Source organism: Ochotona curzoniae, unplaced genomic scaffold, assembly GCF_017591425.1.
Source record: "Ochotona curzoniae isolate NIBS_2020 unplaced genomic scaffold, NIBS_Ocur_1.0 patch150, whole genome shotgun sequence".
Lineage (NCBI taxonomy): Eukaryota > Metazoa > Chordata > Mammalia > Lagomorpha > Ochotonidae > Ochotona > Ochotona curzoniae.
In genome coordinates this window covers 8,785-21,095 of record NW_024466696.1, presented here as the reverse complement: position 1 = coordinate 21,095, position 12,311 = coordinate 8,785, and the positions used below count along the sequence as shown (strand labels likewise).

The 12,311-nt window shown below is 33.1% G+C and overlaps 1 protein-coding gene across 1 annotated transcript; it reads right to left on the bottom strand.

Moving 5' to 3' along the window:
* Positions 1-473: 473 nt before the first annotated feature.
* LOC121166501 (ankyrin repeat and SOCS box protein 17) lies at positions 474-11,207 on the bottom strand. The gene is made up of 3 exons (XM_040995666.1): positions 10,693-11,207; positions 3,532-3,811; positions 474-762 (listed from the first exon to the last, which is right to left on the bottom strand). Exons 1-3 carry the CDS (start codon positions 11,091-11,093, stop codon positions 556-558), a joined length of 888 nt encoding a protein of 295 aa, XP_040851600.1. The 5' UTR covers positions 11,094-11,207; the 3' UTR covers positions 474-555.
* Positions 11,208-12,311: the final 1,104 nt, after the last annotated feature.

Below are 12,311 nucleotides of genomic sequence, written 5' to 3'. Positions count from 1 at the left end.
GCTTCAGAAGAAGATGGTATCTGTATTCTTGAAGGTCATTAATTTATACAAACATGTTTGAAATGCTAGTCTGTAATAAATGACAGTTGATTCCTTTGCTGCTAAGAAAGGCAGAAACAGGATAGACCCATGGAGAACTGTCTGACGATTATGTTTGTGTTACCAGCTATGCCACATATTCATGGAGAAAAAAGTCTAGCACCTTTGGTATTTGAAAACAGAAGACCTAAAACTGATCTCTGAATAAATCCCAGTTTTATAGATAAGTTTCCATATTTTTAAACAACGGACATATAGGTTTAAGTGGTAGCATTTTTGTTTTGATATAAACCTTGGATCAAAGGAGGTTTTTTTTTATCAGAATACATGTAACTTATACCACTGTATAGAAGGTGATTATTGACTAAAAAGCTCTACATTTAAGACCTTACATGAGGAAAATGCTTTCTAATGGTACTTTCAACACAATCAAATTTGCCATGATGTTAGTAGTTTATTAACCTCAAAGCCACAAAATGGTAAGCATCCTTGAATAACCTAGGATAAACCCACACATTAGCTTTCTAAATTCAGGTAGTTCTGTAGAGAAACAGGAATCAGAAGTGAAAGTATTCCATTTGGAAGCATATTGTTGATTAATAGTTGATTCCTGATGGTTGTTCTGCAAAGATGTGATAATTCACATGGATCTTTGTATCTTGTTGAAGGAATGTAATCCAACCAATTTGAAATAATTGGACGTCTTCCCAGACTTAGCTGTGTCTGAAGAAAAGGGAAACATTTTACTTTTGTATACTCACCATTAGATTAGTTCAAAATACTAACATTTTAATTTGTCATTTAAATTCAGAAAATACATCTTAAATTTATGTAGCCCTGGTAATGATTTTTCAAAGAATTTTACATCATGTGTGTATTTTATTCCCAGTTTATACCCACAATAATAAGGTATAAATACTATGCATAAGGACACAATGCAATATTTTCATAACTATGAATACTGATAAGTTTTACATTTTAGATGAATCACATTTTTTCAGCTTCTCCTTCCAGAGTTGTATCAATTTGACTGTGTATTGAAATTATCTGGGAGTCTGTGTAAAATATCAGTGCACAGGTTCTACTCAAGAAATTGTGATTCAGTTCATTTAGTGTTGGACACAAACAGCATAAAGCTTAAAAGTTTCCAAAGTAATTGCAACTCTCATAGGTAAAACTTCATGTACTGGAAGACTTGATTAGAGGTCTGTTCAAATGTGAATATATTTTTGAAGTTTTAGGAAAATATTTTAAAAATATTTGATTCTAGAAGCCAATGTCAATTGGTTGAATCAGGAGGAAGGGCATCACTGTAATATAGAGCTATTTGTCCATTAGACCTGTCTTCGAATTATACATATGCTAGTATAATTCACTATTGTTTTTTTCAAAATTTAAAATACTTAAAAAACTTCATTGAAGATTGAAATTAAGAAAGCGTTTTGGTGGTCAGCATTTCAGAGTAACAAGGTACACCAACACTAACAATGCTGGAGCTCCCATATCGGAGCACCAGTTTAAGCCCCCACTGCTTTGCTTCTGCCATATCCCTTCAGACGTGCCCATGAGAGCAGGGGAGGACGACCCAAGCACTTGGGCCCTTCTCACCCGTGAGGGAAATGTGGAAGAAACTCCAGGCTTATGACTCAGCCTGGCCCTGACCCAGCTGTTGCAGCGGTTTGGGGAGTGAATCAATGACAAAAGACATTCTCTCTCCTCCCCCCCCCCTCTTAATCCTGCCTTATTTTCTCTCTCTCTCCAGTCTGTCACCTTCCCCTTCAAATAAATAAATAAATAAATAAATAAATATTTTAAAATATGTTCGTTTGGTGTAATTTGTTTGAAACACATAGTACTATTGCTTTTTTTTAATTCTTCATTTCATTTTGAAGGGCAGAAAAACTGAAAGAGATCTTCCATTTGCTGGTTCACTTCTCAAATGTCCAGAACATAGCTGAGTCAGGCCAGAGCCAGAAACCTAAAATTCAATTTATGGCTTGTACATGAGCAGCAGAGACCCATGTGGAAGCTGTCATCCACTGTCTCCTAGGATGCCCCAACAGGCAGCAGTTTGTTACCCCAGTGTTAACATGCACACCCCAAGTGGTATCTCAACTGCAGTGCCAAGCATAACAGCATTTTATTTGATTCCGATTTTCACAAATTTTGTAAAGTACCCTTGTATTTAAAGAATAATATATGCTCAACATTGGTATAGGTCCTTGAGATAATTGCTAGGGTATGCAAAAATAAGCATGCCTCTATTTTCACAAAGATTATCGTGTAGAGATATTAAAGCCTATACTTACAATAAGGTACACGTGCCGTGACATTGGAAACTATGAGGAAATGTGGAAATGCCAAGAAGGGTCATTTAAAGTGTTCTTTAAGCAATTTTAATGCTGGTTGCCCCGTTTTGTTCTCAACACTACTTCATATTTTAAGCTGAAATTTATTCGAATCCAGCTAGGAGTTCTCTGCAACTCAGGCAATTAATTTTATTTCACTCTATTCTAGTACCTTTCTACTATGATTGTAGCTCAGGATAGCATTCATGGAACTGATTGGGAGTTGATATATTTTGTAATAATCATCTAGGACTAACATTGGACAAGAAAAGCAATTACTGAGGATAGAAAAAATTTAATTATCTCTAGTTTTCAAAATAATTTGCCAATATATTTGGAGGAATTGCTTTCTTTACAGTTGACCCAGGTGTTGATATTCATTATTGTGTAATATAAAAACAAAACAAACAAAAGCAACAGTTATATCTCTTATAAGACATATAAAGTACATCTTCGATAGTTTAGTTAAATTTACAGGAGTAGCTTTCTCTCCCTGAAGGAGACCTATTTTTTGCTGCTCATGGAAGTGATGCAAGTTGATGCTGAAACTTTCAGTTCATTTTCCAGGATGAACATACCCTATATACAACTCATGTGTTTTCTAATCAAGATTTTCATTCCAAAAAGCTTATCAAGGAGAATATCTTTACATTTCCTAAGGTTGGCTATTTTAATTGAGCAAATATTATAAAAAAATCTTCATTCACATTTTATAATGTTTAAATTGAATTTGGAATTTTGACTGGAAAAATATGTCTCTTGGCATGAGGTTGTATTTGTGGGGGAAAATGCAGCTCTTACCTTGAAATATTGTTGGAAAGCAAATCTCAATTTTTAATTTACTTTTACAACTCATAGCAATATTAATAAGCAGTTTCTTTAAGAAGCATGTATTCAACAACTAACACTAACATAAATCACATTTAAAATTCAAAATTCTTTCATATTAAAAAAACATAAGCTTTGCAAATAATGAACTACAGTTCAATATTTTCTGGATTTTGCTTGTTTTCAAAATTATATTCAAAAATTAATTTGTCACTGTTACCCTTTAGATTTAAAATTAACTTTGGTCTCAAATTTGCTATTTTACCTTTAATTCATCAGTGTTTGTGTTGAAATTCAAAGGCAGTATTTTACTTACCTCTATTTCCTTTATTGAAATGACAGAAAGCACTCTGGAACATAATACTAAACATGTTTTGGCATCTTCCTGGATATCAATCAGTTCGTTATCAACCATTATTCTCACTCTTGAAGGGTAGAGCAATATTGTTAAGACAACGTTGATTGGATTTTTCTCTCTCTCTAAGATTCCATATTGTAGGAGTATTTTTAAGATGTTAGACTGTCTTGTCTGAGCTACATAAAGTAGAGGTGTGATGCCATTTAGTGGGCTTGGACAGTACACTGGTGTGAAAGTTCTGTGAACCAAACAAAATGAAAATTCATTGACTAGTATTAACAATCGTGATAAATATTTTGTATAAGAATGAGAAAAATAACATTATCTTAAGTATTAAGTGGCTTAAATAACTTCTAAGTGTAACTTTACATAAAAAAGAATTTTCACTCTATGAGTCTAGACCAAACCAAAAGAATGCTCATAGCAAACATACTTAATTCTCTTTACATTTGTGAAAGTAGACAAAAATGATTTGCAATGCTATGCTAGGTATATATTTTTAGTAATAGCAATTTTTTTTTTTATTTTGAAAATCCATATTTATTATGACAGTTACAAAACTAATGAAGCTCTGGAAAATCTAAAAGAGAAAAGACAGAAATATCTATTTCTCCTTTTTCTTTACTAGAACAGGATTACATGAGCTGTTTTGATATCTTTTTATATTATTCTCTATTTTGTATTAAGTATGAACTTAAATTGAGTTTGGTGATAGATGCAAAGAAGTAAGTATAGTTACTCTAATTCTTTTTGTTGTTTGTTTTAATAACACTAGAATTGGTGTTTATAGGCTTAAGAAATATAAATTATGGTAAGAGCCATATAATCAAAGACTTGGACTTCATCTGACATCTTATTTTCCCTGGTGTCAAATGATGGCTAAACCTGAAAATTTTTTCTCCCTTATGAAAAACATGAAAATTTTATTTTTTCAGTGTTATATAGATTAGTTAATTTATGCTTTCTAACGTATACCTATAGCAAATGAAATTGTGAGTTTTTCTGGTCTCAAGATCTTATTTTATCAAGCCTAGTTTTTACAATCAACATAGCTTTTCATACTAAAGGATCATTTTATTAATGATTCCTATCTCAGTAATTCTCTTGTCTGGCCTAATACAAGCAAAGCTAATATATTTGTGAAAATACAAAGTTCAAAACATCGGCTTTTAGACAGCTATGCAGGGCAAGGAAAGTTTTGTTTGAAAAGGGGACTTCAAGATTCTATGCACTGAAGATGGGAGATAATATAATACAAACAAATAAACATAGACAAGCAACTGTGGTTGTGTATTTTTGTTCTCTTACCCAGTTATGTGATATTGAATAAGTTCTTTTCTTTGACTTTCAGTTCCCTTATACATTTATATACCCCGCAAATTTTTTCAGAATGTACTGAGGAGTAAATATTGGCAATGAAAGAACTAACTCTTGGTTATTACAACTAGTAAGAAAAGCAGACAATAATAATTATAAAAAATATAAAACAAGGTGATCATTGTTATTATGGAAGTAAACAGGGTACATAGAAGCACTCAGGAGAAAAGCTTAACTCCACTGGGAAAAATAATTTCATATTGATTACCTGAGAACTAAGACTTGATGAATCTGTAGATTTTTCCAATAAAAATATTGGAAAGAAAGTTTCAGGCACCGGTATTGGAAGATTACTATACCCGAACAGTTTTTGTGTTAAGATTTTGTGTTAAGATTAATTTTTTCAAGCTGCTTTTATCTGATAAATCCTTCAAAACCAATAGTGTTTCTGATTGAAACAGATGTGAATGAAGGTCCTAGGGCCTTCCCGCCTATGGGGTCTCTTTAGGGATTCCAAAGGACAGTTTCAAACTCACTAGAGCAATTAACTGCTTGATCTGCACTTGAGTCAGAGATTTCAAGAATTCTGTAATTTAAATAAAATAGTTTAGTGCAATGCAAAATAGCATTTTAGAAATCAAAATGCGAATTTTCATCATAAATCTCCCACTACCTATTTAGCCTAACTCTCTACTGGTCAATAATCTCTTCTGAAATCATCTCCAGTTCAGCACTGTCTTTCACAAATATTTTCAACAGATATTCAAAGCCAAGTTCCTAAACAACTTCTCCTTTCACATTATTTGTCTTTAGTAAGTTTCACAAACCACCACTGCATCTAGCTGCTGAGCATCTATTTACTTAGTATATATCCTGTTTCTATTCTGGAACCAGTCTAGATCATGTCGTTAGATACTATCCAGTAAGTTCCTCTGTGAAAACTTTGTTGATATCCTAATCATTCTATTGCTTCTCATAGCACCTTGATCATACTACCATTAAGTTCTTAATTTGAAAATTATTACCTATAAAATTTCATTTTCTATATTTAAAATAAATAAGCAAGAATCTATAAAAATTTAAGCTTCAAAGAACTGTAATTTCATCTGTGTTTTTAGCTTACTATAGTTTTAAGTATCTAGAATAATTCTGGGCCCAGGTGGCAACTCAAATATTTAACCAAAAAATCTTAACTATCATCTTGAATATATCTATATTTGCACACATACATACATATGTACATGATGTGTTTACTGCCTTTAAATTTATTTTAGAGCTTACAACTCTGAAAAGTTTGTTTAATGAAATGAAATCATTCACTTTTCAAAAGCAATTTAATGCATCAATCTTTCTATTTCTTAAAATACTTTACTTAGAAGTTTTGTAAGAATAGAAATTCTAGATACTCAAGGGACAAAATATGCCAAACATTATCATTATTGAACTCTCAAAAAAACTGTCAAATATATCTTGACAATAGGATGCTTGACTGTCTGACCTTGTCCATACCCACAATGCCAGGATATACTTACATAGCAGAATGAAGGACTTATGACTGCTTATGAAGGACTATAACATTGTGATAATATAGAGGAAATCCATGGGGAGGAGGGGTAGGAAAGTTGGGGAAGGGGTAAGGGAAATCCCAGAGCCTACAGAATTGGATCATAAAATTTAAAAAAAAAAGCTATTTTGCTTAGTTCTAAGATATTAAGATTTTGAATGAATATTTAAAATTGTTGAAAACTTGATTAAAACTCAAGGATATTTAAAATGCAATTTTAAAGTCTAATTTGTAGTAAATGGCATGTGATTAATTCTCGTGTTTAAAGAATGTTACTATAAATGAAAATTTGCTTAATCTGCACTGGCAGTTAGAACAGTACTTACATGAACGGAGTGAAGCAAGCAAAGTAAAAATCAGCTTTTAAGTGTGAAGTTAATGAACTAACCCCCTCTCTGAAAATTTGCCATATGAACTTATTAAATGAGATGTATTTCCATCTTGACAGGTATAAAATAATCAGTTTTGTAGCTATCATTCCTAAATTTATTTCTACTCATCTTCGTTGGGTTTCTAACTGACATATTTATTACACATTCTTCCATAATAATTTTATCTCTGTGATATTTAATTCAGTTGTCATTTTTGAAATCATATTTTCCTTTTCCCAGTCACACCAGTCTCTCCACATTACCTCTCTATCTCTTTGGCTCTTTTTTCTCAGTCTTGCTTTGCAGGCTCTTCTTCAGTGCTCAGCACCTAAATATTCATGGCCCTTTCAGCAATTTTAATTTGACTAATTATTCTCAGGCAATTTCACTTGTGATCATAACTTTAATTGCTGTTCATTTCTTTAAACAAATATTGAATGCATACTGCATGTTAGGCTATAGATATGTGGAATATACAAAAGACTCCTTCTGTCTTGCTTATCAGTGAGGGATGACCAACCCTCACAGGGTGACTACAGAAGATATGCCAAGTTTATAATATATTATCAGGTGGTAAGTGCTGTGGGACAAAAGGGTAAGAAATGTAGATGTGATGCGGATACAGTGACGCCTTTTAATGATTTTAAATAGGATGATAGGGGAGTTACAGTTACTGTCCCTTATTATCATATTTAAAATTTCTCATTTCTTTTTTTGCTGCTTAAGTTGTCATTATAACTTACATGGACAATTGTGGTATTTCAGGGTGGCTGGAATCTGTGACTGGGGGATGGTATGAGAACAGAATTAGTTTTCCCCTTAAAACAATTGTAAACACATATATGAAGGCACTAAAAAAGTTCATGAGAATATGGATATAAAGATGAGCTTGACACAAAAACTGTTAAGATACATGCGTATGAGGAGTCTTCCGAAAAAATCACAGAGAATGCATATTATATAAAAAAGGTTGGATTTTAAAAAAATGGTACCAAAATAAACTTACATTTTTGATCCCATTAGTTTCCAAATCTTTTTAAGCACCCTCACGTAAGATAAATAAGCATATTGCACATGTTATAAAAACTTGATGTCTAATAACTTCTCCAAGTTCTTCCCTTTGTAAATCAAATTGCTTACACCAGCCTTTTCTATATAGAAATTGTGGAGCTGCTACTGTGCCTAGTGTATCTGAGTTGAGCACTAACTGGCTTTTGTGCTCTAACCTCAGCTGCTCTTCTCACAACGCAGACCTCAAGCGAGGGCTTATAAATCTTTCATTCTACAATCTTGACCTTTTATCAGCTGGACATCACTGTTGGTGAAAATTCCAGATTGCTTAGATTGGCGTACCATTTCCTTCAAAGTTTTACTACAGGGCTTTGTGTTTCATTGCTACCTGCTTCTTTTATTATTTGTAGCTCGTAATAAACAGTTTATAGCTAGTGGATACCACATTTCTAATATTCTTGTTCCAATTTTCTTCAAGTGAAAGAAGAAAAATCCTTCCATTTAAAAAGGAATCACCTACACTACAGAGCCTTCCCAATGCACATTTCTCCCCAGCAGTGGTCGTGATTTCCTTCTCGCTATACCTATGTGCTCTTTTTATGGTACTAATTTTAATTTCTTTTATATTATGCCTCACTAGTATGCAAACTTTCTTAAATTATAAAACATATCTGGTGCTTTTGTTGCTCCAACAAATAAACAAAGTGGTTAGCATTTAGAAAATGCTTGACAAATGATTATTACTTTGATGAGGTATTATCTCTTTTCAGTCATTTTTAAACTGTCACACAGAATTTAGAAGTCTGTTAGTGATTTCTCCAATGTTAAAAATAGATATGAAAAGGATGTGTTTTAGTAATAGTAAAAAGACTTGCCAATGTGTTGATAAATAAAAAAAGATGAATCAAGAATAAATCCTAGATTCTGCTGTTAATAGGGTAGGGAGTTCTGGAGAAGATGAAGGCTGACAGAGACACAGATGAGTTAGAACAATACTGTGTTTTATTTGTTTTACATTCAAGATGCCAGGAGCAATGTCAAGAAGACAGCTAACTATAGAAGGAGTCTGCTGTTTAAAGGAGAGATTAAAGCTAGAGATAGGTTGTCATTGGTATATACGTAATATTTAAAGTCATGGACCTCAGTCAAATATTTGAAAGTGTATAGTAGCAGGCCAAGGATCCTCAGAGAAAGGGATGTCTTACTGTGGAAGACAGTTACTTCACCACTCAAAGATTTTTTTCTTTTAAAGTAGAGACCATTGAGCATCAGCCAATCATGCTGTCGAAGAGGATGCTGTTTAATAATTTTAAAGGTTTTAATTCCTAGGCTTCATCAAATCTAAACGTCTGAGATTCTGGAAGATCTGAATGATGTGCATAATTAGACTTGGCTTCTACCAGCCTTTACCTTGTGGTTGCAGCTAAGTTGGACTGTCTCTGGAAACAGAAGTGCTCTATCATATTGCACTGTGCATTTGTTTTTAATTTTCCTTACAATTTTGCTCTCCTATTCTCCTTTGTAAAAAGTTTATTTTCTCTTCCTCTATATTGCTTTATTCCCCGTGATTCTGCCTGAACTACATATAAACATCACAAAGCCCAGCTGTAAAAGCTGCTGTGTCTGTTATTGCTGCAAATATAACAATTACTTAAAACAACTAAAGTGCTAATGGGAGGTTTTATTTTTTTATATTTTCAAGCTATAGTTATCAATTCATCTACTTAGATAACCTGGTGGTTTTCCAATAGTAGTACATAATCAAGCAAACAATTTGTTTCAGGCAGAACCTAAATTGATTTAGTCTTTAAGTGGTCTGTTTATTTTTCATTGCCTATATACCTCTGTCACTGTGCCCCTTAAAGTTTTGAACACACCTTTAAGAGACCAACAGTTTGCTGAACAAATGGACAGCTGTTTTAATCAGGTGGATACCAAACACAAAAGAGTAAATAGGAGTTGATGCAAGCTAGGTAACTTTAGAATCTGTAACACAGTCTACAAAAGAATCACGACTGACATGGTAGGCTGTGTAAAAATTGGCTTAATAATAGATGGCCCCAGGTGACTAATTGAGCTTGATTCTGGTGAATTTGGAGACAAATCAATAATTTTTTTCAAAAATTTTTCTGTTTATTTTGAATGTCTTTGTAATGTTTCTAGAGTTTATGCTTTTACAAGGTGTCATGCTGTTTGTAATCTTTTACATTTTTAATTATATCAGATGAATAAACTTCATTTATTGTGTATATACAGATTTAAGAGTATGTTTTCTAGACTAACCTTCCTCTAGCTCTCATGTGCCTTCCTGTCTTCTTCCTTTTTTATTTTTTTTCTATCTAGTATCTGTTGAATGCTTTATTTAGCATAAACATGTGAATACAAAATAAACTGAACATTTATAATTGCAAAAATTTAAAATATCACTATATAACATAAATTTGTGGAATCACTGTGTTTAATAATCATTACTAAGTGAATAATAATTACTAATTGTGCATGGTTTGATTTGAACTCTGAAAGTCAACTTACATAATTCAATATGTGATCTCAGTATTTTCAAAAAGCTGATAGCATCACACAAAGCCACTTTGTTGTCTAATTAGAGGAAACTAAATTTTTTACATTAATACATCATCAAAATTTAATCTATACAGAGTAAAACTAATAATTTATTCATATATAATAATATACATATTAGGAAAAGTTTTACTGAGTTTACAAAAGGAACGAGGGAGTGAAAAAAAAAACACTTGTTGCCCATATATAGAGACACTGTATATATTAATTTTAGGAAAAATGTCAATCTCCTAAGCATAATTTTTGTTCTATAATAAAAACATGTAAAATCATTACCTCCATATCAGTGCTAGGTTACAGCTTCTGTCTTGAGCATAGTTTTTTGTCTTCTTGAGAAGCAATTCCACAAAGTCAGGATTACCTTTTCTTGCAAAAACCCAGTACAGAATTGTATTCACACATATTTCAGTAAATTCAAGATTAAAGTTTAGTTCCAAGTGATACACTGACTTTTCCACAAATGCTATGTAATCTGTAAGTAGCATGTCAAACCCATCCAAGTCGACATACCTCAAAATTTTTGCCAATGTTCGGTAAATTCTAGGCTCAAAACAGTGATATCCCCACTGACCCAGAAACTGCAAGGAGGGTCTTCTAACAATTTTATCAATAAGATTGCAGAATATATTGCTTCTTAGACAAGAAGTCTTTCGACATAATTTAGAATGCTTACTCATTGCTGTTTAAGGAAGCAATACAGAAATAAAATCAGAGGTAGGCATATTGTAATGCTTCAATTACATATTTAGATAATGTAGTAGGCTTTTTTTCCACACAGAGGCCCAAAGATCATGTATGAAATATTATGATGTATGGTGCTGGATGACATCACAATAGCAGAACAGCTGTCATCAGCACAGGCCAGAAATGTGGGATATTATATGTAACTGGGGACATTTGGGATACATTTGACAGAAATGGCATGTGGCAGAACTAAGATACAGTGTTTTTATCTTACCAAGAATTTATTTCAGGATTGTAAGTTTCCCATTTGCTAAAACTGTACATCAGGCTAAGTAACATTAATAACTTTTTTTAAGGCTATCATATAAAGAGATAGTGATGGAGTTAAAATTGTTCAAGCACTGATCACATGTTCTGTATGAATACTGTTCTCTTTCAATTTTCATAGATTATTTTTTCTATCTTATAGTTGAAGAAAGTGAAGTGCAGAAGCAGCTTCCAAATATGTATTATTTTATTCCAAGAAAGGATGTCATACAATATTAAACAAAATTTAGGATCTCTGCTTCAAAATCTTTTTTTGAAATTATTCTTCCATAAGCAGAGAAAATAAATACCATTCAGACCTTAAAGTACTTCAAGTTTGAAATGGCATTTTTGCCCTACTAAAGTAAAGGGAAAAGAAGTTACAGTTGGACCCAATGCTATGGCCTACTGGTTAAAGTTCTTGCCTTTAATTCACCAGGATCCCATACGGGTACCGGTTCTAATCCCGGCAGCTCCACTTCCCATCCAGCTCTCTGCTTGTGGCCTGGGAAGGCAGTCGAGGATGACCCAATGCTTTGGGATCCTGCACTCATGTGGGAGACCTGGAGGGAGTTCCCAGCTCCTGGCTTTGGATCAGCACAGCACCAGCCGTTGTGGCCACTTGGGGAGTGAAAAATCAGACGGAGATTCTTCCTCTCTGTCCCTCCTCCTCTCTGTATATCTGAGTTTGCAATAAAAATCAATAAATCTTTTTTTCTTTTTTTTTTTTATTAATTGCATTGCATTATGTGACAAAGTGTTATGGGCACTGGGATTCCCCCCACCCCTCCCTGAACCCTCTCCCCATGGTGGATTTCTCCACCTTGCTGCGTTACCACAGTTCAAATTCAGTTGAGGTTCTTTCATTGGAAGTATTTACCAAGCATAAAGTCCAGTGTCTTATT